This window comes from Sander lucioperca, chromosome 9 (genome assembly GCF_008315115.2).
Source record: "Sander lucioperca isolate FBNREF2018 chromosome 9, SLUC_FBN_1.2, whole genome shotgun sequence".
Lineage (NCBI taxonomy): Eukaryota > Metazoa > Chordata > Actinopteri > Perciformes > Percidae > Sander > Sander lucioperca.
Window position 1 is genome coordinate 33992566 of NC_050181.1, and position 26182 is coordinate 34018747.

Below are 26182 nucleotides of genomic sequence, written 5' to 3' on the forward strand. Positions count from 1 at the left end.
TAGGATCCACTTTTAAATTATTTTATTTGCTTTTAAATCCCTTAATGGACTTGCCCACCCTACATCTCTGAGACCTTTTCAATGGAATTCCACTGCTAGGCAACAGCCTGGCCACTTGTTAACTTCCTGTCAGTTGATGTCATTCACACACACTACAACAGGAAGTCAACTTTGGCACATTTAGAATGTTTAAGTTTACGACATGAAATGGTCACCCAAAATCTAAGTATAAGTACAGTATATGTTCTCAAGCCTCAGCTGTTGCGGCTCCTAAATTGTAGAAGGATCTGCCTCTGCGTGTTAGACAGGCTTCTGTATTAAAATCTCTTCTTAAAACCCACCTCTTTTCCATGGCTTTTGACACTTTGTATGATGTGGAAATGACTTGATTTTATTGATTTGTTTTTACTGTATGGCTGGTATTATTTTTTTCTCATGTTCTTTGTATTTTACGCCTTGTGTGAGTTGTTTTTTATTAGCAAGTTTTATGTCTTTTATTTATTCCTCTGTGCAGCAATTTGGCCCACTGTGGTGGTATTTAAAGTGCTCTTCAAATAAATTGTGATGACGATGAGAAACACATGAAATGAAATCAGACAGTTTCATACATATGGGTGTTTATTCACATGGCCTGCTCTCCCCCAAAATATATATACACAGCATGTTGAAACAAGTGACACCCCTGCTGCAGTCATTCCCTTTATCATCAGCTTAATACATCAAATGCATCTCTGTGGAATGTTACACTGTTAACAGAAAAGTGCATAGAGAGCTTAAAGCCTATAAAACAGCAGCAGTAACACACACACACACACACACACACACTCAGCTTAATTCAACTTAACGGCACTTTTCACACACAAAAAAGAAAACACATGAAAAAGAAAGAGAATATAAGAGCAAACAAAATAAAAATCCCTTGGTTTTATAATGTAGGCCTACTTTGAGACAACAAACTCCTACAGAGGCTTCAGCAGAAAGGTTGGTTAACACAGTTACAAGCCAATGAGTAAAAGTAGACTAGGCATTGTTTCTGTATTTATTGTCTGTTTATTTCATATTCATGTTTAATATGTTCATGGATGCACCAACAACCGAGGCAAATTCCTTGTAAGTGATAGGCTACTTATTTGGCAATATAATTTCTGATTCTGGAGTATAGCTGCATACGTAGGCTATGCCTTTTAAACGTGCTACACACACACACACACACACACACACACACACACACACACACACACAAAACCAAGGTTGATTGAAATACATGTATTGTCTTCTTATTGTCTTTTCTCACAGAGGCATGTTTAATTGCTATCATTGATAATGATCATATGAGCGATAACCCAGAAAACATGTATAGGCTGATAAATACAAATTTCACCAGTATCCAAATGCCGCTGTGACTCCAAAACAGAGTATCTTTTCTTTCCCAGGATCAGGTGGGTATGTTGCAACAGAGGCTGGATGAGTGAGTGAGTTTCCTGTGTCAAAGAGCCTGAGGGAAAACAGTACACACACTCTTATGAATCTGTTTTGAATACTTTCCCAGTTATGTTTCTATGTAAATAAGTTGGTGAGGCTGTGGTTGAAGCTCGGCTGTCACACACGCAGAAAGAAACAGGCTTTTACAGTGAAAGATTGTGATTGCCCTCTGGTGCTGTTTTATTTTTCTGCTATGAATGAGCATTTTGGGAGACTTGAAAATAGATTTTATATATACTGTCCAGACGCTTAGACTGAATTCCCCCCTCAAGTCTGGTTAATTATGTCTATTTAGAGGATCAAAACTAATTTTGGTGTTAAATATTCCTCCAAAAATCGAGATGATTTGACACAAATGAACATGTAATTTAAGAGTGTTATTGTTTAAAGCATATCACAGAAAACTAGAACAATTAAAAACAGTTGTTCAGATTTTTTTTTTTGTATTTGAAAGCTTGAGTGATATTGCAGGAATCAAATGTTTCCCATAATGAAATGTTGTGTTTCAAACACTGAAATAGGATAACCAGATTGATGAACATGTGTTATTCTGTGAAAACCTGTGAGTATATCCAGTCATTTCTCAAGTCCAAGTCTGTTTATTAATACTCATGGGCAGCTTCAAACCCCTGAAACCATTACATAATGTGTTAATAATAAGTAATAAGAAGGATTTAGTCGATTAATCAATTAGTTGATCAATAGAAAATGCATTTTAAAAACCAAAAATGGCTAGTTCTAGCTTCTTCGTTGTGAGAATCTGCTGATTTTCTCTGTTTTGTATAATTGTTAATTTACTATCTTTAGGTTTTGGACCGTTGGTCAGACAAAGAAAGACATTTGAAGACGTCACTTTAGGCTTTAGGAGATTTTGAAGAGCATATTTTATAATTCTCTGACATTTTATACAGCAAAACATTGAAAAAGTAATAATATTCAGATGAATTGTTATTAAAAAGAATCATTAGTTGCACCCCTACTAATGAGTTGTAACACATTTCATGTTTTTTTCTTTTACACAGCGAAGTAAAAATAGTTCTTAGTTCAACCAAAGAAAAAGGGAACACATGAACAGAAAAGATCCATTTCAACTTCTGTTTTCTTAGCAACTCGGGTAAAACAAGTTCTGAAACTCAGAGCGACTGCACAGTGAAAACACTCGGACGCAGCCTTTATTAGTGAATTGTTATATTAATTTAGTTTTATCGTTTCACACATGCAAAGTTTAGAAATGGGAGTAGTATTTTTTTTTTACAAAAAGAAAAGGGAGAAAAGTCATGTATAGAAACTCACGCAACTTAATATACAGTATAAAGCTTGGAGAGATATGACACTGCGTTTGTGTGCTCAGCATCCTCTCTGCACCTGGCCCTCTTCTTCCATCAGACGATAGGCTTTTTATCCATTTTGATGGTCTCGTAGGTATCGGTGCTTTGAGAGGTCAGACCCTGCAGGACACAGACATGATGCTAGTGAGAAGTAACAAATACCTGATGCAAAAAGTAAAAAAAAAAAAAAATATATATATATATATATATATATATACCGGTCAAAAGTTTGGGGTCACTTAGAAATTTCCATTCCACTCCATTATAGACAGAATACCAGCTGAGATCAATTGCATTGTTTTTTTAACCAGGGCAGCAGTTTTCAGATTACATTATGTGCTTACATAATTGCAAAAGGGTTCTCCAATGTTTTCTTAGTTAGCCTTTTAAAATGATATCAGATTAGTAAACAGAATGTGCCTTTGGAACATTGGATGAATGGTTGCTGATAATGGGCAATGTAGATATTACATTAAAGATCAGCCACCCACTCAGATCAGCTGGTATTCTGTCTATAATGGAGTGGAATGGAAATTTCTAAGTGACCCCAAACTTTTGACCGCTACATTTCTACAAAACAATGTCTAAGTGTGGTGTTTCTTTACTGACAGGTAGGCAAGTAAAAAAAAATTTTCCTTTACCATTCGCTGTGCGTTAAGCTGTCACTTTTCCTTCAAGTGCCTTTTTAAATGTCTTTTTAATCATTACAATGAGAACTCTCACCGCATAGATGCCTCCCTCAGCGGGCTGCTTCTGTGGGACGGAAACAGTTTAAAGGAATTATCATAAGAGTGCTGCAGTAACAATCCTTTCTTCATAAACACAACAGAGCCGTGGCTGTTATGTGAAATATCCTGTTCCCCTTTTCAGCCATTTGGCCAGTGGTAGAATTTAACTAAGTACATTTACACAAGTACTGTACTTAAGTAGCCTACAAATGTTGAGGAACTTGTACTTTACTTGAGTCTTTTCTTTTTCATGCCACTTTCTACTTCTACTGCACTACATTTCAGAGAGAAATATTGTCCTTTTTACTCCACTTCATTCATCTGACAGCTTTAGTTCCTTTACAAATGACTTTTAATACTTTAAGTACATTTTCCTGATGCTACTTACATACTTTTACTTAAGTAATATTTTCAATGCAGGACTTTTACTTGTAACAGAGTATTTTTTACAGTGTGTTGTTAGTACTTTTATCGAAATAAGGATCTGAATACTTCCTCCACCAAAGCATTTTGGGTGTGGATTATTTTATTCATTCTAAGCTTTGAGGATCAAGAATTAATTGCCATTTTGCATGCATAGTTTATACCAATTAACAGGAAGTTGGATCTGACACATTTGTTTTGTGTGAAGCAACGCTGGAGGAAACTGTGACAGTGTATAAATAATGTAGGTTGGTGGTCAGCTCGAGCTTACAGGAAATGATAGGCTGGGGTTGGCTTTAAAGCAGAACTACTGCTTTTGAGGGCGAAATAGCCTAACCCAAAAAAAGGAGCCAAAGCATTTGAAAACCATTTTCGCAGGACATTTCACAAAATCACACCCGTCTTATATTTGTGTTTTAGTTTTTTCACAGTAATAAAGAACTTCAATTTTACCTCAGGGGGGTTGGCAAGCGTTTTATTGGCTGGACCCATCTGTCAAAAAGAAATAAAGAATAAATAAATCAAAAGCACACGATGGAGTGATTCACGTCATATTTATAAGCAGGTGTAAATTAGACTTCAGTGTGTGAAATGGATCTGATAAAAGTGCTGAAATATTCAAGACGATGTGAAGAGTTTGCTTCTAAAAATGAGCCGACGATTGAAAAAAAACAAAAAAAACAGCTGTCAGATACATTGCTACACTTGAACATTAAAGTCAAAAATATGAACAAGGAAAAGCATACAGAGCTATAGGATCATTTTACGACAGAATAATCTATGTTTTTTTTTTTAAGCTGGTGGAGCATTTTCACGTCTTTTGCCACTTCAAATATAGAACATCTTTGACAAAACTCTTCAAATACTGTGATGATTAGATGACTGTCAGCTTTATAACTCTGAAGAACGTTCACACGCAAGCACAAGGAACAGTTGTGAACTTTCTAACAGCCATCATGGTGGTGGTGGTGTGTGTGTGTGTGTGTGTGTGTGTGTGTGTGCGTATGTTGTTCCAGTGTATCTTACCCTCAGTCTGCAGTATAAGACGGTGAGAATGACGCCGTAAAGGATGAGAATCCCATCCAGGATGAAACAAACGTTCATTTCTCCGATGGCCTCTGCACACAGAAAAACACATCACCTTCATCATTCCCCATCATCACCTCCAGCATAATAGTAGTTTCATCCATCTACTGTCTAACTAAGAATTTGCAGTGCTACAGGTATCTTGAAAAACTAAACAAAAATGACATTTCCTCCTCCTCACCGGTGCCGGTGGGACAGATAATCAGAATGGCAGCGATGAGCGATGCGTGTGCCATCTTACCGACTGGGCTGCAGATTAGATGACGGGTATGTTTTGATGCTCCCTTGTCGGCTGTCAGCGAGATCTCTTGAAAAAAAAAAAAGCTCTGTGTGAACAGCAGCGAACAGGAAGTCCCGGGCTCTGTCCGGTTTTTTTTCTTCTTTAAAATGTGAAACCACACGCCTCCCACACTGCCATCCTCTCTTTACAGAAGTTCCTCTTAAGGTATTGTGAGAGAAAAAACACACAATGCCTATCTTTGGTTGAAATACTGCTCAAATCCAGTGACAAAGTGATGTCAACACCATTAAATGAGAACAGACACATATTAAACAGAAAGCAGAATCTGGCCATGTCTCAAAACCACTAATATCCAAACACAGATGGTCATTTTGTTCATATGCATGTTCTTCCTCTTTTTAAAAACTTGAGTCATTTTTAAAAAATAGCTTTAACTCCCATCAACATACCACGCTTCAAAATAAGCCACAACAAAAAAAAAGAAGCCTTATAAGGAATAAATGGTTTAATAATGGAAAAAAGGCCTATCACACTATACAAGCTACAGTTACCAAAAAATGAAGAAAATACATGACAAATCTACAATTTTTTTTTTTTTTTTTACAAGCCACTTGTTTTTCAAAAGTGAAAACATTCAGAAAAATTGCATCGTCATAACTTAGGCACCTTTCAAAATGAGAGGAAACAAGTTATTATAAAAAGGTTTTGGAGCCCGAAATGACTCTAGCATGCTTGTTTTTTTTATATAAACATCAGCCTTTTGAACCACTCTGATGAAATGCCATACACATTGGCCCTGGTATTTGGTATCTTTTTTTAAAATTTTTAACATTTTTTTTTTTTTTTAGTAATGTAAAGGCCTTTTAAAACCATATTTTCACCAGAAAGAAAAACAAGTCAGTCAAACTGTAGGTAGATGCAATATATCGGCTCAAGTGTCTACATCAGGCAAGTTTCGGCTTTACAGTAAGTTTTTTCAGGTCCTGGAGGAGGAGGATTCAGTGAGGACAGATGTGCCCCATCGCTGGTCCTCCAGATGTGGAGAGTAAGGCTGTGGGATGGAGGCAGCGTGTTCACTGTGCTTGTTTCAGCTCGTTGCCCAAGGCGAGGCGGTGATGCTAATGCTGCTGCTGTGCAGAGAGGAGTTACAATCACACGTCTGGTTTCAGATTTTTGTTGAAATTCATAAAAATGTTGAAATTCATCAAAAAACAAAAAAACAAAAAAAAAAAACAGACGTTGGCTTGTAGTTTAACTACAGCTGCCTGAACTGGACTGACTTCCTTAATGTGTACATTGTTAAAAAGCCTGGAATAGACCATGACACAAGGGCGTAGGTTTAGTTTCAATATTGGGTGGGGCACATTGTAATCGGGGGTCTGGGGGTCGTCCCCCATCAAATTTTGAGCGTCCAACACTAAATTTCCTGCATTCTGGTGAAAAAAATCTGTTAGAGAATGAGACCTTGTTAAATCCAAAAACTCCAAAGTTTAAAGCTACATAAAAGACATGAAATCACATCTTTATTTTTTACGGCCATGTTCTTTAACCATGTTGCATAGGTAGACACAGTTCTTGGTTTCCGTACATGTTTTGCACCCCCCCTGAACCGCCTGTTATTTTCACCCTTTTTTGGGAGGGAGTGCGTTGTCTTTTATATTTTTTAAAGGGGGGCCAAATCTACCTCTTCTAAATATTGCGTGGGTGACATACACCCTGCATCCCCCCCTGAAATCTACACCTATGCCATGACCCCATATCCAGCTGGTATTAACATGTGCTCTGTGTCTGGATAATGACATCTGATCACAGGCCTTTGCATTTACACCTGGCGTTAAAATGTGTTCTCGTTGTCGAAATAAATTCCGCATTGTGATTGGATAGAAGTATGTAAATTGGGAAGGCAGAGCTCAAGGAAAAGTAAAACAAGTTTCGAAACTTTCAACAACATCTCATGTCCTGACAAATGCTAAACAATTGCTGCTAGATCATATTCATTTTAGATGAGGAGACCTCAATATGTGTTTCAAATCAATCATCCATTTGATATTTGTACCTAATTAACTGTTTCACAACCGTTATCTTTAATCATATGATCTTGGTTTCCAGAGCCTTTTCACATTGTGTACTTCCTCAAAAGATTTTATCGATTCTTTGAAAATTACTTTCTCTAAAATATCTTAATATCAGACATTGAATGCCTGCCTGTCTCAGTATTGATTAAAAAAAAGGTCCACGACTTTATCGTTCTATCCGTGATGAATCAGATATGTTGTATTACTACAAATACATTATATAAGAAAAGTGTCATTAAACCAAAAGCAAACATTTCTCCCCAGATAGAGTTGCTCAGGTGCGAGTATGGTCATACTTCCTCCCAAATTCCAGATTTAGGTAACATGAAAACATAACTCCATCCACTGATGAAGGCTGAGATGTGGTTGAAAGCTTCCGAAACAACAAGTAAGTTGGACTGTGGGTTGAGAACGCTGTTTCAAACTCTATTTAAGGTTGGGCAGAGGGAGGAATCGCCTGTCTGTTTTTACCGGACAGTCTGAGATGACAGGAAGCGGTGTTGTTAAAATGACTTTTCAACTTGATGAGTCATTTTTTTTTCTTCCTTTTTAAATGTGCTGAAACTGTCCAGATTGCATGCACACCTGGCTGACATCGAATCCCAATGCAATACAGACCAGCTCCACATGTTAGTAGTTCGGCATTTACACCCTGCATTAAAAGATAAGTCTGGAGATAATCTTTATTTTTCTTATTCTCAATGAATCCCATTAAAAGACAAAAAAAAAAAAAACAATGAACTGCTCCTCCTAACCTCCTAAGTATCGTCTGATATACAACCATAAAGAACACATCAGTGAGTCACAGCGCTGCACTGGGCGACATGTTGCTTCATTACATGAACACAAGCACTGTGGTTAATTTGAGTTTATCTCACATACACTTCCTGGGGCTGTAAATACTCAATAGCGCAAATTAGTCAGCGGCTTAAAATAGTTCCCAGCAACATGTACTCTTGTTTTATTTGTGTTTGTGCCCAGCTGTTTAGGGAAATTATTGAGTCTTTTTTTAATTAAAGTGTACTTTTTTTTTTTTTTTTTATTAAAGAATGGACTTCAGACTTCCAGACAGGGTCAGGGAAGTCAGTAAGTATCGAAACACATGCTAACACACTGCTGGATTTCTGGGATTTTAATGGGATTTGTTGACAATAAAGAAAATTCAGAATAATACTCAAGGCTTATGCTTTAACATCCTTATCCAGGTAAGATAAGCAGATACAGATCGCATGATTATAACAGGTATACATGGGGCCCTTTGTTTAGTCTTCTTGCTTAAATTGTAAAATGAATAGTAAAAATGACAGTGTAGAATAAAACAAAACCTGCATATGTAGACAATCATGAATTACGTAGTCTGTAGTAGCTTAGGAATGTACTTCCATTTTTCTTTACAGTCAGATATAAAAGACATTTTGGCCTTTAGGTTGCTGAAAAGCCACGTGTTAATTCAAAGCACATAATGCTACATTCTGTAAGTAAAAAAAAAAAAAAAAAAAAAAAGTCACACCATTTGATATAAAAACAGTCCTTGTCATTTCACACAAAACAATCCACTGAGAGGAAACCAATGGGCAGTGGCACACCAGCGCTGCAGTCAGAGCTGAGCTCCAGGTAGTCTGTGTTTAATACACAAGAAAGAGGAAGTGACACATATGATGTAATCCCCCTCATCTGGTGTTCATGTGTTGAGTCAGCAGTCCAGTGATAACAGCAACAGAGGGAGCATAAAAAAAGAGAAAAAGTCCCCCTTTTTTCTACAAAGACAGAGATTTTACAACACAGGAAAAAACAACAAAAAAAAGGTCAAGGCATCTGTTTAATTCCAGGTTTGAACAATCATTGAGCTGATCACAGTTTGATATCAGAGCATCTGTGATGATTGTGGAACAGGAGGAGGATGATTGGATGGGGGAGTGGGCCACATGGCCTCCCACATGTCCCGTCCACATCCAGCAGGAGCGAGCACCTAGAGAGGACAGCGTGGGGGAGGAGGGGGGAAGGGAGATGCCTTCACACCGAGGTCTCCGACTGCAGCCTCATGACGAACTTGTGGCTCTTCGGGTCGATGAACTCCTCCCCGAGCCGCAGGAAGGGGAGCGGCGTCACCGTGACGACCAGGGAAAAGTCCAGGCGTCGCAGGGAGAAGACCAGACCCTGGCGCAGGGCCGAGGTCACCGGCTCCTCGCTCACCAAGGTCCACTGGCGCCCCCTGCCGTTCTGCTGCTGGTACTGCATGGTGGGGCCCGGGGAGAGGTACCGCTCCAGGAACGCCTGACAGGGACCATGTAGCAGCTTAGTTATCATGGAAAACAGTAGCTGGGTTTGAAAACGTCCCCTCACTCACTCACTCACTCACTCACTCACTCACTCACTCTTCCCTATATAGTGCTTATTAAATAGTGAATTATATAGGGAATGACCAAATGAGATTTCGGACACTACACTTAAAAATGTAATTGTAGTATACGGGAGTAAAATGTAGGGTACTTCTATGTATATATTTCATAGTGGACTATATACTGAATGAAATTAACCACTGAGAATTTGAACACCACTACAAAATGGCGAACATGCTATATAGTGCACTATTTTAATTGCATATACTGTATATTCTTTGCAAATGCTGCACTCAACCCATTCAGCCTCTTTTTTCTTATGCAGTTAACAGTTATTTTGTATGTATATATTTGTTTTTCTTTATTAATTGTTTATTTCATATTAATGTCTAATGTTTGCTTGTTTATGTATGCAGCTTTCACCATGGCAAATTCCACAGAAGTGTACTTATTGTGGCAATAAAACCTTTTTCCGATTCTGATAGGGAACGGTTTCAAACACAGCTAATAATTGAGTTGCTGTGTCAAACTAGATCAAAGTGATCCATTCTTTTACCCTGGGCGTCATGTTGTGTGTGATGCAGAACTGCAGGTGTGTGAGGATGCTCTCCATGCTGTGGAAGGCCTGCTGTCGGGTGGTTCTCAGGTATTTCTGCATGGCTCGGGCCATCGGGGCGAAGATGGCTTGAGCCGCCTCCCGAGGATCCATCACCTCCCTCGGGTGTTTGGGGGACGAGGCGACCTCGTCTTCATGGAGACGCTTGATGTGTGTGAAGGCCTCTTCCACCGCCACAACCAACCTATAGAGGGTTGAGAAAAAGCACCGTTAACAGACTCAGCAGCTACGTGGTTATTTCTCAACAGAGACCTCTAGCTAGCATTTGACAGTTTCCCTTGAGAATCTGTACTGTATGTGCTGTATGGCTAGCCTGGAAATCCAGACCCAAATCTGAAAGATTAAGGGTCTGGCATTGAGTAACAATAATGACCCAACTCGAGGGGCGGCACCAAGCATGCATTTGAAAATCTCACTGCACGCAATTGGATAACACTACGACCAATCACAACAATACACGGGGTGACGTATCCAGAGCATACCCATACGCTTAGCTACCAGCGGAGCTAACTGGTAGATTAAACTGTCGTCATCTGTTTAGCTCGCCTCTGGCCCGCCTATATCAGATACACCGATGTGATTGGTGCAGCTCGGCTACAAGGGCATTGTTAATGAGCATCATTACTCAATGCCAGAGTGACTCACTGAGCAAATTCAAATTGTGCTCTCGCGAAAACTCTGGATTTCCAGGGTACTGTATGGCAGGCAGCCCCAAACATTACCCAGGAGATTCTCAGCAAACTGAGGAGCTGTTTTATTGCAGAGTTTCTTCATTAATTCACAAACAGCTGGTACAATGAAGATATGTGAGAGCCAGTGCCCATTTACACACGAGACAGACTCAAGGCAGCTTCAACGCAGGCAAATATACTAAAGCTCAATTCAAACTGAAATTGTCATACACAAATACAAATATACAAGTTGACCTGCTGTTCCCAACATTCAACATGCTCGATATCTGCAGGACACATTGTGTAGCCGGGTAGAGCCCAGACATACAATATTCAATTTGAGAGTTTTATCTGATTAGAATATATCTGCCAATATTCATTTTTTAATACAAAACATAAAAAAAAATTTTAATAGGCTCCCTCAAAGAACTGATCAGGACTCAGGGCACATTGGGACCAACAAGCGATTGCCACAATGTAGCACAAATAGACTTTATTTGTCTTTTATTTCTAGTATATAATATTTATTGTTTTCCAGCAGATCGTTTATAGATCTCAACATTTTTGACCGCACTTGAAGGCAGCTTCATTTCCCGGAGAAAGAGAGAAAGAAAAGAGACAGAGGGACTGAGGAAACAGTCAGTAAACTGTTTTAAAAACAGCGTGGCGTCGGGTGGCTTTTCTCCAAAAGTTTAAATCGCTCTCAACTTTATTACAGGAGAAGAAAACAAAAAAACGAATATTCGAATCCCAAAATTGAAAATCGAATATCTACCCAACAAACAAATATCCGAAGATTCGGATCCAGCCCTACTTGTAATATGCCGCCCCGTGTCTTCCACTTATCTTCAAGTGTCAAACTGAAACATGAGTTCAGATAAAACATCTGAATGTTCATCCTAAAACGACCCCTTTAGTCACCGACTCCCCTCTCTCCACACACAGATAAAGACTACACTGCAGTGTGTCTCTCTCTGTGCATTGCCATTGTCTGCGTCTTGTTTGCTGCTCCAACCTATCACACATCACAGTGAATCCGCTTCTGTCAGATCCCAGCAGGTGTTTATAAGTAAGGAGCGTGTATCTGACCTGGCCTTGCGTTTGCGGACCCTGCGGTCCATCTCGGCCTCCTCGTAGTAGAACTCGTTGTGGGAGTTGTCTCTCCGGCGGGCAGCAGCTGCTATCATGGCCCGGGACTGGCCCGATGAGTTATTGGTGGTGCTTTCTACAAGACAACACATGCAGAGGGGAGGGGAGATTAGCAGATTGCATTTCAGGTATTTCACTCATGCTCATATTCAAGTGAGAGGGAGAGAGAGCAAAATAACAGTTTGACATTTGAGTTTCACATCTAAGGTTAAAGGGCCGTCCACACCAAGATCGATGACTATAAACATAAATAGAACTATAAAGTTCATTTTGCTTTGTATTGTCCATATTATCATGATTTAAGATTGCAGTTATTTAACAAAGTTGAAGTAAAAGAGATGAGGCAGGATATAAATCTGTTAGTTTGGTTGTTTGAACATAAAACATTTGTATTTGCAGACTTTTGTAGAACAAGCATGGGTTAAAAGAATAAAAGAAAGACGGCTTTGTATCGATGATTCTCTTTCTGGAAGTGGCATTCCCTATTTATTTATTTATTTACTTATTTATTTATTTTTCTGTGGCTTTTTAACGTATGACATTTTTACTTGTACAATTTATGGCTCACACTATTGTTTTGTGGCTGCTGTAATATGTGTTATTTATTCTTTATTTTGTGCAAAGTAGAGTATGTTGTATGTAGACACTGGCCCGGAAGCTGTGGATGAAATGTCTTTTGTATTGGTGTCATGTAATTCCGCGTGGAATGGGTCACTTAGCGGCATGACACGTAAATAAAATATCATTCATTCATTCATAACAATGTGAGCATCCATCCTGCTCCAGCTGATAATAATACATAATACACAATACACTAATACAGCAGATGCTGCAACGTAAGACCGTAAGAGGAATGTCTGTAGTAATATCCTAGATATTCGTGAATTCAGGTACATTTCATGAACCAAAAAAGTATACCGGTGGCCGACATCGCTGCCTTCTCCAAGCAACAGCGGCGCACAGAGCTCCAGAGAGCCGGGGATCTTGATTTTGATTGGCTGTCAGTGTTTCTATCCTTCATCAAATCGCTCTGAAAGTGATCCCAACGATATCGTTCGCCACTTTCGTTGACGTCATAGTTGTGGTGTGCTCCGCCATCCGCTTGAGTTAGAACGGTTTTTAAAACTATATTTTATAGTTATATAGTTATTGTTCTTGGTGCGGACGGCCCTTTAAACTCAGTATATGTCATTGAATGTGTCATCTGGTTCATAACAACAAATGATAATAGCGACAAAAGCCAGAGTTATGGATTAGAGCAGTGGTACCCAACATTTTTGGTCAGAGGTTCCCCCACAGCCCTGTCAGATGAACTCTTGTACCCATTCATCGATTCTCAATGTATGTTCCAAATGTATGACACTTCATTTAAAAGATATAGTTAAGTTTTTCATACAATTGAACTATCAATATTAAGGTTGGTTTGGTCAGCAATCCCACTAATATTAGCATACTAGGCTACTACTACTTAGAATGAAGCTGAATATTTGATCATTTATCCACTAACCTTTTAGCTAACTATTTCAACCAATTATTCATTACTTTTAGCTACCGGTTTAAACTTCTGTACTTGCTTGCTGACTAGTTTTCTCTTGCATAACTGCAACATGTAGTATTTAGGTGTTACAGTTAAAGGGTAACAAGGTGTTTTTCCTATGTTTTTGTGTCCAAGTGACTGATGGGAACAACAATCTTTGACATTGATCCAGTATTAAGCGAGATCGCTGCAGTCGGCAGCGGCAAAAAAAGCTACAATGTAAGTTAATAGGGAAATTGTCCAGTTTGTATTTACCTTCACAAAAGTGCTCGTTTTGCCGCTGACTGGCTCAGATTTATATTCTAAGTGTCTGACAACATTATGGAAAGGATCCCTACAGAGATAGACCTTTAAACCCTCTTTGAGACATGAAGCCGCTGACTGAAGCCGCTTGCGCTAAACCCACCAGACTCCATTTAAAAAAGCAAAACTTTTAGTGTGTATAGAGCCAACATATTTTCACATGTAAATCGGTAAACTATGTGTTTATTTAAACCAAAACTAGATTTGTGATGGTTGGAAAAGTGGAAAGACGACCCAAAACGTCTTTTCATAGTTTTATTTTGTTTCTGTCGACTTTGAATGAAGTGTATTTTACGATGCTAAAATTACTGTTTATTTACATGGATGTTTATATGTTTTAAAAAAAGGATCTTCCTCTTTAACAGAAAGGTCGACCTCCTTAGAAATCCTTTCCATAATGTTGTCAGACACTTGGAATATTAATCTGAGCCTGTCAGCGGCAAAACTAGCACTTTGGGGAAGGTAAATACAAGCTGGACAATTGCCCTATTAACTTACATTGTAGCTTGTTTCGCTGCTGCCGACTGCAGCGATCTCGCTTAATACTGGACCAATGTCCAAGTTGAACAAAAACGGTAGTTACCCTTTAACCCAATGTTAATGTGTATATATTCTTTTTATCTAATCATAAATTCTACATTTTCAAATCACAGTAGTTGGATACAATCTTTCCATGTATTCCTTGGCAACTGCAGAAGTGGGAAACACTGGGTTTAGAAAACAGGCGTCAGAGCCGAGAAGAGGCCGTATTTACCATCCAGGGAGTAAACCTTGAAGCCGGTCATCTTCTTGGACAGGATGGACTTGGGCAGGTTGAGCAGGGCAGGGTTGTAGACGGAGAAGTCGCTGTAATAACGGTCCAACACCCAGACAGCTGCCCGCTGGATACTAAAACACAGCGGGTCAATCATCAGTAAGTACAGGTCTACCATCAGCTGCTGACTGCATGCAGACACGCTATAAACTGTAAACACTCAGGGTTAATAACGGCCAATAGCGCTACAATTTCAAGTTTCTGGTAATCTAAGCAGAAATTTAAGGAATATTCAGGAATATCTTCTGTTTAGATGTTGTACTCACTATTAAAATGAAGTCAAATGCTTATATAGATTTGTAAACTCAGTTTGTAGTCATGCATTTGCTGAAGGCAGTTTTAAAACAAAATACACATCTAGATCTACAATATCACACCTCAAACTATTGTTTACTTTATCAAGGCCAGTGCTCCAGGACCCAGAGGTCACTGGGCCCCGAAAGCTCCAGGTTTATTTTGTGTCAACTGGTTTCTGCAAATTGAATCTAAAAAGTTACTCACTTTAATATCTGATCGTGAGGCCCTGACTTGAAGAGGGCAACAATTTACTGTCAAGACCCTCCTTATCTTTAGGTTTTTTCTTATATTTTGCATATTTTGTTTTCAGAGGCCCAAGTAGTATTCCAGCATAGAAAAACTATATAAATATGGTGTATATATACAGTCAGGTCCATAAATATTGGGACATCGACACAATTCTAATCTTTTTGGCTCTATACACCACCACAATGGATTGGAAATGAAACGAACAAGATGTGCTTTAACTGCAGACTTTCAGCTTTAATTTGAGGGTATTGACATCCAAATCAGGTGAACGGTGTAGGAATTACAACAGTTTGTATATGTGCCTGCCACTTTTTAAGGGACCAAAAGTAATGGGACAGATTAACAATCATAAATCAAACTTTCACTTTTTAATACTTGGTTGCAAATCCTTTGCAGTCAATTACAGCCTGAAGTCTGGAACGCATAGACATCACCAGACGCTGGGTTTCATCCCTGGTGATGCTCTGCCAGGCCTCTACTGCAACTGTCTTCAGTTTCTGCTTGTTCTTGGGGCATTTTCCCTTCAGTTTTGTCTTCAGCAAGTGAAATGCATGCTCAATCGGGTTCAGGTCAGGTGATTGACTTGGCCATTGCATAACATTCCACTTCTTTCCCTTAAAAAACTCTTTGGTTGCTTTCGCAGTATGCTTCGGGTCATTGTCCATCTGCACTGTGAAGCGCCGTCCAATGAGTTCTGAAGCATTTGGCTGAATATGAGCAGATAATATTGCCCGAAACACTTCAGAATTCATCCTGCTGCTTTTGTCAGCAGTCACATCATCAATAAATACAAGAGAACCAGTTCCATTGGCAGCCATACATGCCCACGCCATGAAACTACCACCACCATGCTTCACTGATGAGGTGGTATGCTTTGGATCATGAGCAGTTCCTTTTCTTCTCCATACTCTTCTCTTCCCATCACTCTGGTACAAGTTGATCTTGGTCTCATCTGTCCATAGGATGTTGTTCCAGAACTGTGAAGGCTTTTTTAGATGTTGTTTGGCAAACTCTAATCTGGCCTTCCTGTTTTTGAGGCTCACCAATGGTTTACATCTTGTGGTGAACCCTCTGTATTCACTCTGGTGAAGTCTTCTCTTCATTGTTGACTTTGACACACATACACCTACCTCCTGGAGAGTGTTCTTGATCTGGCCAACTGTTGTGAAGGGTGTTTTCTTCACCAGGGAAAGAATTCTTCGGTCATCCACCACAGTTGTTTTCCGTGGTCTTCCGGGTCTTTTGGTGTTGCTGAGCTCACCGGTGCGTTCTTTCTTTTTAAGAATGTTCCAAACAGTTGATTTAGCCACACCTAATGTTTTTGCTATCTCTCTGATGGGTTTGTTTTGTTTTTTCAGCCTAATGATGGCTTGCTTCACTGATAGTGACAGCTCTTTGGATCTCATATTGAGAGTTGACAGCAACAGATTCCAAATGCAAATAGCACACTTGAAATGAACTCTGGACCTTTTATCTGCTCCTTGTAAATGGGATAATGAGGGAATAACACACACCTGGCCATGGAACAGCTGAGCAGCCAATTGTCCCATTACTTTTGGTCCCTTAAAAAGTGGGAGGCACATATACAAACTGTTGTAATTCCTACACCGTTCACCTGATTTGGATGCAAATACCTTCAAATTAAAGCTGAAAGTCTGCAGTTAAAGCACATCTTGTTCGTTTCATTTCAAATCCATTGTGGTGGTGTATAGAGCCAAAAAGATTAGAATTGTGTCGATGTCCCAATATTTATGGACCTGACTGTATATAGCACAGGAGGAGCAGAGAGTTAATGGGGCCCCAGCAGCTAATTGAAGCTGAATGAACTACGGAAGACCATAAGATGTACTTACAGTAAACACTCGTGAAAGCCAGTAAGTGGCCCTCGGAGCATAGAATATGTTGTTACACAGGATTGTATCCTGTTTCTACAAACAAAAACTTGTGCTATCAGAATAATGTTAAAGATACTATAATGGCATTACAATTCTAAACACATAGGCTTGTGGTATTTTGTCTGGAAAGAAGTCTTTTATTGTAAAAAAAAAAAAAAAATAACATACTTTTTAAAGAGTGTAGCCTGATCTTCTTTTATACCCTTGTGTTGTCTTCCCATCAACCATGCTCAAAATTGACCCGGTCTGTTACATTTTCCAATTCTGTGTTACATCTTCTTCATTCCAACTTATCACTGCTACTTGTGTTTGGAATTCATGATCATATTCATATTAAATTATGCCTAATTTTTGAGTTAAAAAACCCAGACATTATGAATTACTTTGTACTTTAGCTAATAGTTAAGATCAGAGGAATGTATGTTAATGCATAATTACAGCCAGTAACAGTTTTGTGTATGGAACTACCCATGTTATTTTTGCAATTTAGTTGAAAGAAACCCATAAAATTAATTAAATTAATTCTCCTTTCATCTTTGTTCAGCAACAAAAGGTATCAAGAACTCTGTAGGAAACCGTATCATAATGTTTGCCATTGTGTGACCAACCTGAGGTGGCCCACGTTGTAGAACTTGCTGGCTCCGTCCGTGCTCCGGACCACCTTGAGGCAAAAGGCGGGCTGCAGGTGTCGGACCTCCAGCAGAACCAGAGCCAGGTACTGTATGAAGAGCAGGGCGTCTACCAGCGAGGCAGCGTACTCCACGATCCCCCTGTAGTCCCGCTCCCTGGGCTCCAGCACCCGCACGCCGTAGAACAGCCAGTAAGACGCTACGAACAGGAACACCAGCACCATCAGCAGGCAGCGGAAGACAAAGAACCGCGGCAGAGTGGCGCGGGGAGGCCGGAGAAACAGCGCCCAGGACGAGATGAGCAGGACCAGCAGCTTGAAGGCCAGGGAGACGTATAGGCCTTCGCAGGGCGTCCCGCAGGGCTCCAGGGCATCCCGCCACAGCACCTGCGGGAGGATGAGGAAGGCTAACGGCGTGACCAGGGCGAAGAAGCTCAGGCAGCCTCCCAGAGCCGGGCCAATGAAGCGCTTGCACTCCAGCGGAGTCGACTCCTCCAACTCTTTGGTGACGCGGGTCAGGTCCTCGTTAGAGATGCTGTGTTCTGAGGTGCCGGTGACGACTGTGGTGGTCTCACCCCAGTTATCATCCTGTTGGACAGAGAGGAAGATATAAATACAAAATAAAAACAAACGCTATGCTCTCGTTGTCATTAGCATGTTGATGTGGATGCTGATTTTTGTCGTTACTCTTGTACTTATTTGGGCCACCGTGGCAGCATGGCCCAATGGTTAGCACTGTGGCCTCCCAGCAAGAAGGTACCGGGTCCTCCCCCTGCTGATTTTGAGTGATTTTTGTAAATGCTCTGATTAATACATGTAAACTAATAATGCTTTGCTTTAATGACAGTTTAGTTTTAGTTTAGCAGGTAGCACTTATCCGGATCCAATGTGCTCCGTGCTCGAACCCACCTTGTGACCCTTTTCTGTGCTCCAGGACTCCTGATTTACAATTGAAGCTCTGAATATAACATATATAATATAATATAACACATGAAATGTACCAAACTCACACAGTAATGTAAAAAACATTCCCCAGTCTAGAATATGTTATTTCATTTTTTTTTTCTCCCCAACTATCTGGCGACCCCCCTTGGTTAAGAACCACTGGTCTATAAAACCTACAAAATATCTCTAAATGCTGAATACAAAAACTCAACAAAAAAAATTATAAATGAAAATGAAGAAACACAAGATTACCTTAGAGTTTTTCTGCAGGTTTTACCAAAAATATGTTTGGACTTTTTACCAGATAATTGAATAAAATGGTTAACCACATCTGACAATTAAATAATTAATTACACAAACGACTAGTGATAATCTTTCCTGCATCAGGGCAGAAACCTAAGATGTTTATATGAAAGAGATGTTTAGGAGGTAATGAGAGCCTGAACAGATATAGAAGCATCATTTCACATTTTATTTTTATTTTAACAGACATTTTATTCCTTACTTTCTGAAAAGAAATTCAGAAAAAAATATTAGAGTCCCTAAACTCAGTCATAATTACAGAAAAGTTCAAATATTATATGAAGTTATATAAGAAATCAACCCCGTTGTATCCATGTGGCCATTTGTGGGCCGGCACTCGCACCAGGAAGGGTGACAGGTTGGTTAGGCTTAAATACAAATGCCTCTTTACTATTTAAAGAAAGACGCCTCTTCTCTTCATCTGGGGACAAACAAACATCCTCAGTCTCTTAAATGAACACATGCCTTTTAAACTTAATATAATATGTCTTCAGTATTTTAAGACTCACACCACCAGACAACACCTGCTCTTTCCCAACTGACTGACCAGACAGACAAGGACTGAAATGCAGTGACTGGCAGCTCCTCTGAGACACATCAGAGGAATGTTAACTTCTACAGAAGACCCATTTTCTTTAAAAGGGATCATAGCAAGCAACATTTTCGATAGGAGAAAGGCAAACTCTATTTATATTATAGAGTTTCTAGTTGGCAGTGTTGTAGTACTCAAGATCGGTTTTGGTCTTGAGGCCGCTGTTTGAAGGTCTCGGCTCCGAATTCACCGCATTTTACTTCAAGACTGGTCAAGACCACAACTGCAGGGATAACACTAAATGGCCTGTACGTTGTCTGATTTATGTGTTAACATCATAGACTGTATGATATTAATGGACAGCGCACGTGTGACGTCACCCATTGGTTTGTGGAGATCTGCTATGAGTCATCGAGTTTGCCGTTACGGGCGCAGCCATTCTGGTTGCGGATGTGACGATTTTAGATGAGAGGGAGGAGCTCCTTACAATCTACGTTACACACTTTCACTGGCAATCACATCATAGCCACGCCCTAAAACACCCCCTGCTTCCCCTGATTTTAAAATCGGCGATTTTAAAATCAACGAGACCATAATTTAAAAAATTATCATTCTGTGTTGCAGAAAACTTAAAACTAGCGATTGAGACCATAAACTCATTATGAAAATGTTTACTGAGGTAATAAATCAAGTGAGAAGTGGGTCACTTTCTCACAGACTTCTACAGAAACCGAACTCCTTTTGCAACCGCACGTGTCTCCCCCTGCTGAAATTCAGATAGAATGCAGGTTTAAGGCACTCCCGCATTTGCAGTTCTTCGCTGAACCGGATGCTTTGTCCATATATATACATATATGGTTAGCATCATTAATGTGATTGGATGTAAAACATCCTGCTTCAAATGCAACCAATAACTTGACTTATTTTTAATTTAACATTTGTTACTGTTACTGTAGTCTATATCCATGATGTGCCACTTCCGGGATGACACTCATGGGATGTGCTCCTTTTCGACCGGATGTCTGTCACCTTCCACTTTCTTTGTGGATTTATGAGGACTATGGTTAACTGCTCCTCAGATCTCCTCAGGGTAAATCCAGACAGCTAGACTATCTGTCCAATCTGAGTCTTCTGTCGCACGACTAAAACAACTTTTGAACGTACACGTTCCACCAAAACAAGTTCCTTCCTGAGGCTATTTTGCAGAGGCACCGTTGCTCTGTCCGGCACTTAGCACCGCCCAAGACAATTGTGATTGGTTTAAAGAAATGTCAATAAACCAGAGCATGTTTTTCTCCCATCCCGGAATGTGTGGACTAGCCAGACCCTCCTCCGCAACGCTGTGGAGGAAGGTCTGGCAATGGCAATACCCCTCACCCAAAGAGATTTAGCCAATCTGAGCTATACATATCAGCTGGTTGTGTATATACTGTATGTTTCAGGGATCTAGTAGGGTTAGGGTTAGTGTGGGACTCGCACTGGTCTGGTCTTGGTCTTGACTTGGTCTCAACCCCTCAAAGTCTTAGTCTTGACTTGGTCTCAACCCCTCAAAGTCTCGGTCTTGACTCAGTCTCGAAAACACTCTGGTCTTGGTGATGATTTGGTTTTGGTTTAGGTGGTCTTGACTACAACTCTGCTAGTTGGTAAAGAAGCTAAAGTACCAAACAAAATGTTTACAAAGTCACTGACACCTTTGGAACCACCAACCAATAACAGAGGTGATTAATAATTGGCAGCTAAATAAGTGTGGCTTTTAAATGGACAAGCGTGTGTAGAAAGCTGCATGACTGACCCGGTCATCTCCGCGTGTCGACTCTGCATCCAGCAGCGGCTCTCCAGGAGTCTGGATGGTGACCGACTTGTCTCCACGACTGCCATCTCGACTCTTAGAGCGGTGGCGATCCCTCCGATCCCTGGAAGGCAAACGCACAAACTGGGTTACGGGAGGCAAAGTACTTCTTTTTACTCTAACTGTGAAAGATGTTTTGATGTAGCATGTTTAAGCTGTGATATATTAACCAGCAGTAATATAGTTTTACTGAAGTTCCTCAGATTCCCAAAACAGATTTACTCATCATTCACACTGATTTGAACAAACATCCCTGGCTGCTCCTTCAGTTACAGCCCAAACCGTGTCCTGTGGCATTTTTCAGTGAACCCAATGGGGAATTAAAAATATCATAAATATCTCAAACAATTAAAGAACATTTCATGATTCCGTTTATATTTTACAAAATGACCAAGATACTTTTGAGATAAATGGTTTTCTTTGTACATGCGCTACATGTTTTATTAATGCATTTATTTTTGAAAGATAGGGGGGAAACACTGTAATCCTGAACACCTTAACAAAATAGTAGACCCTCCTCCGCAGCGCTGTGGAAGAAGGTCTGGCAATGCAAGACTAACTGACGCTGCTTGGCTGGTTAACCATTTAAAATTTAAAATGGTTTTTAATGGCTTTCTTTTGGCTCACTCTTTTTTTATACCCAGGGGGGTTTCTGCATCAGTTTCTGTTTCAGCTTAGCATGCTGCTTGGCTGGTCCAGGGAGCACTATCAAGAGTGGAGCCTTCAGCGCCAAGCATAACTGGATTTCCATTTGTTGCAATAAATGGTTAAATCTATGATAAGAGTGTTCCTGACTGAAGTAGTTGTTGGTAAAATGGCAGCAAGAGAAACATGATGTTAAAATGATGTCATCTGTGTTACACCCACCTGTGCTTTCGGGAGCTTCGGGAGTGTGAGGACTTGTAAGAGTAGCCCGAGTACTGCGACTCGTTGTCCATGTCTCGGGTGGGCGGTGAACGAGTTTTACGAGCCCCGCCTCCTCCTCCTCCTCCTCCCGGGCGGCGCTGCTCGCCCACTCCTCCCAGCTGGCTCTTGCGCTCAGAGATGGACTTGGTGGTGAGAGCCAGGGGCAGCTTGAGCAGGTCAACCTTACTCCTGAGGGAATCTATCTTGGAGGCCGATGAGGAGGGAGCAGGAGAAGGGAGGAGGGAGAGCGGGGGAGGCTACAGCGAGGAGGAGAAGAGGGGTGGGAGAGTCACAGCAGGGGACAGCTGAGGGGGCCGGATCTGAAAGAGATGGGCCGAGAGAGAGAGAGAGAGAGAGAGAGAGAGAGAGAGAGAGAGAGAGAGAGAGAGAGAGAGAGAGAGAGAGAGAGAGTGTCATGGTTAACACTTTAAAATACTAGGGGTGTAAATCATACTGTATCGATTCTAGGGCTGCACAATATGAGGAAAATATGCGATAACGTTGTTGAATATCGCGATAACGATATTACTTGCGATAAATATAGATATGAAAGTATACTCAGTTCTGTCTTTCTGCTGCTTTCAATATTCTGCTAAAATACAACAAATAGATTGTTAAATTAAAGGAAAACCTTTTTCTAACATTCTTTGATTGAACACATTTAACACTGAATTGAATATAAAAGTCACAAAAAAAAGACTAATACATTTAAAGTTTCCTTTCAACTAATTAAAAAATGAGTGTCTTTTGCCATACGCCGCAGCCTTCTCGATGTGTTTATTGCGCCAGTTGTTATTGCGTTGACGATAAAAAAAAAAACCGATATAATGTACAGCCCTAATCGATTCTTTGGACAACGATACAATATTTACTGATATCACAAACTCGCCAATATACCATTTCGATTGGATGAGATTCAGGGGCCTGTGACCGATACAAGACGATACATAAACCCCTTTAACACAATCAGTTACATTTACATTTATTTACAAAAAGCAACTAAAATATGATTTGACAATTTCATTACTAAGCTCATCCAGACATTTAAATTAAAAACAAACTACTCTTTTTTAATAAAAAGAATAAATATAAAGTGGGAATTTCAAAATAAAGGCGCATCTTAAAGATGACGATATGTATCGATATTTTTGCTTTGTGTCGATAATATTAAATTGTTGATGATTTAATCAATGTCGATCCAGATCGATGTATCGTTACACCCCTATAAAATACTGTGACTTGTTTCTGAGGATCACATACGGCTGTCCATATATTTATCTGCTCTGGATTATGATGCATGAACCTCTCATTTAAAACGACTCTGAAGATCAACAGTCATAAGCAGGGCCAGACAAAACCTGCGGACGCAGAATTTTACACAGAATTTAAAACAAATTAAAAAAATTAAAATAAAACTCAGAATGTTAACACTTCTTGACCCCAAGCAGCCCAAACAGTCCGCTAAATTAGGCAGATTTTCATTCTGGATAACCACTGAAAAAAGAAAAGAAAAAGAAAATCTGCCCATTCCGTTTGGCTCTGATCATCAGTCATAAAGGTGTATGTGTTGAGTGAATGGACATCACTGAAAATATAGGGTTTATTTCCAAGCCCTTCTTGTGAACTTCCTGCCTTGTATTTCTAAGAGTTATCACACCAGACCATCTAGACGGATACACTTAAAGGTCCTCTGGATTTATTCTGAACTTTGTTTCTTTGTATGTAATTAGCATTGCTGGCTTGGTATAATCTACAAGATCAACACTGTTGGGAAACACTGCCTTCATAGCTGGCATTTAAACAGCACGTTTAAAAAAAGTTTAAAGTGCTCATATTATGCTCATTTTCAGGTTAATAACTGTATTTAGAGGTTATATCAGAATAGGTTTACATGGTTTAATTTTCAAAAAAACACAATGTCTTTGTTGTACTGCACATTGCTGCAGCTCCTCTCTTCACCCTGTGTGTTGAGCTCTCTGTTTCAGCTACAGAGTGAGACATCTCACTTCTGTTCCATCTTTGTTGGGAGTCGCACATGCGCAGTAAGGACTACTAGCCAGTCAGAAGCAGAGTATGAGGGCGTGCCACGCTAGCAGCTAGGCGAGCATTATAACGTGTGTTACAAAGTGACATGTTCATCACGAAAGTAAAGGCTGGACTACAATAGAGCTGTTTGGAGCAGTTTGTGAACAGTGTTTTCTGTTGGAGATGGTAAGTCCCTTTGGGGTGGACTTTGGGCTTTTTCACTTTGGAAGCCTATTACATGCACAAAAAAGATATATAACACAATAAAGGAAAGAGAAAACGCCAAAAAGCATAATATGAGCACTTCAATGAATGTAATTGTTTAAAACTTAAATATACAACTTTTACAATAAGGTTTTAAAATATGGTCCAATGTGCCAGTAAAGGCAGGGAAGAAGATGTATGCTAGTGAGCAATGCTGGATTAAAAATACTTAAAAAAGCGACTTTGCAAATGTCTTATGAGAAAGGAAATGCTTTCAACATTTGGTGAGTAAAACTGAATACAAGTGAATTTTGTTTGTTTACAAGAAAACTCCATAGGGCCCCTTTAAGTGACTGACTTAGGTTCTAATGGTTTCAGAACAAACTTAACTGCACATAACACTAATTGTAAACACAGTTAAGGGCCGGACCAATATTAGTTTGTTAATATAATGGGCTGATGCCGGCCTTTTAGTAGACATTGTCCAGCCATGTCATGTCATCCACCATTGATCTGTTGGAGGTTCCTGTTTTAATGATCTTCTCACAGTTTTGATTGTTAAGTAGTGTTATTTTATTTATAAGCTTAAATGTATGCTACAGTTTCCCCAACACATCTTAAATATCTTTAGTCTGCGTTTAAATTTGGGCTGTAACTAATGTTTGTGTTCCTCATTGGTGGATTTATCAACTTTTTTCTCTCGATTCTATAAAGTTTTTGTCTGTAAAGTGTAAAATAAAGAAACGTAATAAAAATCTCCCTCACTTCCCAGAGCAAAAGGTGATGTCTTAATATTGCTAGTTTTGTCCAGCTAACAGCCCAAAACCCAAATATAGTCAATTTACAATTATATAAAACAGAGAAAAGCAGCAAATCCTCACATTGTAGAGGCAGGAACAAGCACTTTTTTCTTTTAAAAACAATGTTTCTGCAAATTGTTTTAGAACTGGTTTAAATGTAGAGTTCTGATGCACCATAATGACCTAAATGTTTCAGACCAGTCACGAATAAAACTGAAGGAATCACAAAAATATGACAAGTTCAAGTATGAAAATTGTACTATTTACAAACATTGGCACAGAAATATTCCCTCAGAGACTATCAGGATCAGTATCAGGTTTCAGGAGGGCGTATCAGTCAAACATGGACATTAGTCAGTTTAATTGACAAATATGACGTAAAATGCCTCTTTAAATTAAGAGTCCATGTATGTGGTTGTTGGCTCCTGTGGGAATCAAACCTCTCCCCCTGGCACACTGAGTACTGTGATCCTCCCAGCGACACACATTAACCCACTAAAGTGAGCCTTAAGTTTCAGCTCGGTGTTCTTATATCACTCGGTCTTCCGGGTCTCGGCCAAGGTTAATCATCACACGACTGTATCTCCTCTCACCAAGAAGCCAGCTTTAGCCGCCGTTAGCTCGGACACAATGGCGGCCATATTGGATTACTGTGTTTTCACAAAACTTGTTTGCCCTCTCCCTCCCTCTTGCCGTCTCACATTCCCTCCCGCACTCCCCTCGTCCCCTGGGAAACAGGGCCTCTCCGCTGCCATGG

General features: G+C 39.9%; 2 protein-coding genes across 4 annotated transcripts in view; both read right to left on the bottom strand.

Annotated features, from left to right (window-relative positions):
* Positions 1 to 2335: 2335 nt before the first annotated feature.
* Positions 2336 to 5369, bottom strand: fcer1gl (Fc receptor, IgE, high affinity I, gamma polypeptide like). 2 transcript variants are annotated; one of them, XM_031298119.2, is made up of 5 exons: positions 5229 to 5369; positions 4988 to 5079; positions 4415 to 4453; positions 3534 to 3563; positions 2336 to 2930 (listed from the first exon to the last, which is right to left on the bottom strand). In XM_031298119.2, the coding sequence occupies exons 1-5, from the start codon at positions 5281 to 5283 to the stop codon at positions 2865 to 2867; spliced, it is 282 nt and encodes a 93-aa protein (XP_031153979.1). In that variant the 5' UTR covers positions 5284 to 5369; the 3' UTR covers positions 2336 to 2864. The 2 variants fall into 2 exon arrangements, with proteins under 2 accessions (XP_031153979.1, XP_031153978.1); XM_031298118.2 differs by having other exon boundaries at positions 3452 to 3563.
* A 662-nt stretch (positions 5370 to 6031) lies between these two features.
* The window catches only part of LOC116048833 (vang-like protein 2), a 29170-nt gene continuing 9019 nt past the window's right edge, over positions 6032 to 26182 (bottom strand). For both annotated transcript variants that reach the window (XM_031298098.2, XM_031298099.2), the window contains exons 2-8: positions 22358 to 22716; positions 21434 to 21554; positions 17842 to 18449; positions 14733 to 14866; positions 12079 to 12214; positions 10259 to 10502; positions 6032 to 9637 (exon numbers count right to left, since the gene is read on the bottom strand). In XM_031298098.2, the coding sequence (XP_031153958.1) occupies positions 9377 to 9637; positions 10259 to 10502; positions 12079 to 12214; positions 14733 to 14866; positions 17842 to 18449; positions 21434 to 21554; positions 22358 to 22428 (1575 nt within the window). In that variant the 5' untranslated portion in view covers positions 22429 to 22716 and the 3' untranslated portion in view covers positions 6032 to 9376. The remainder of the gene's footprint in view (positions 9638 to 10258; positions 10503 to 12078; positions 12215 to 14732; positions 14867 to 17841; positions 18450 to 21433; positions 21555 to 22357; positions 22717 to 26182) is intronic.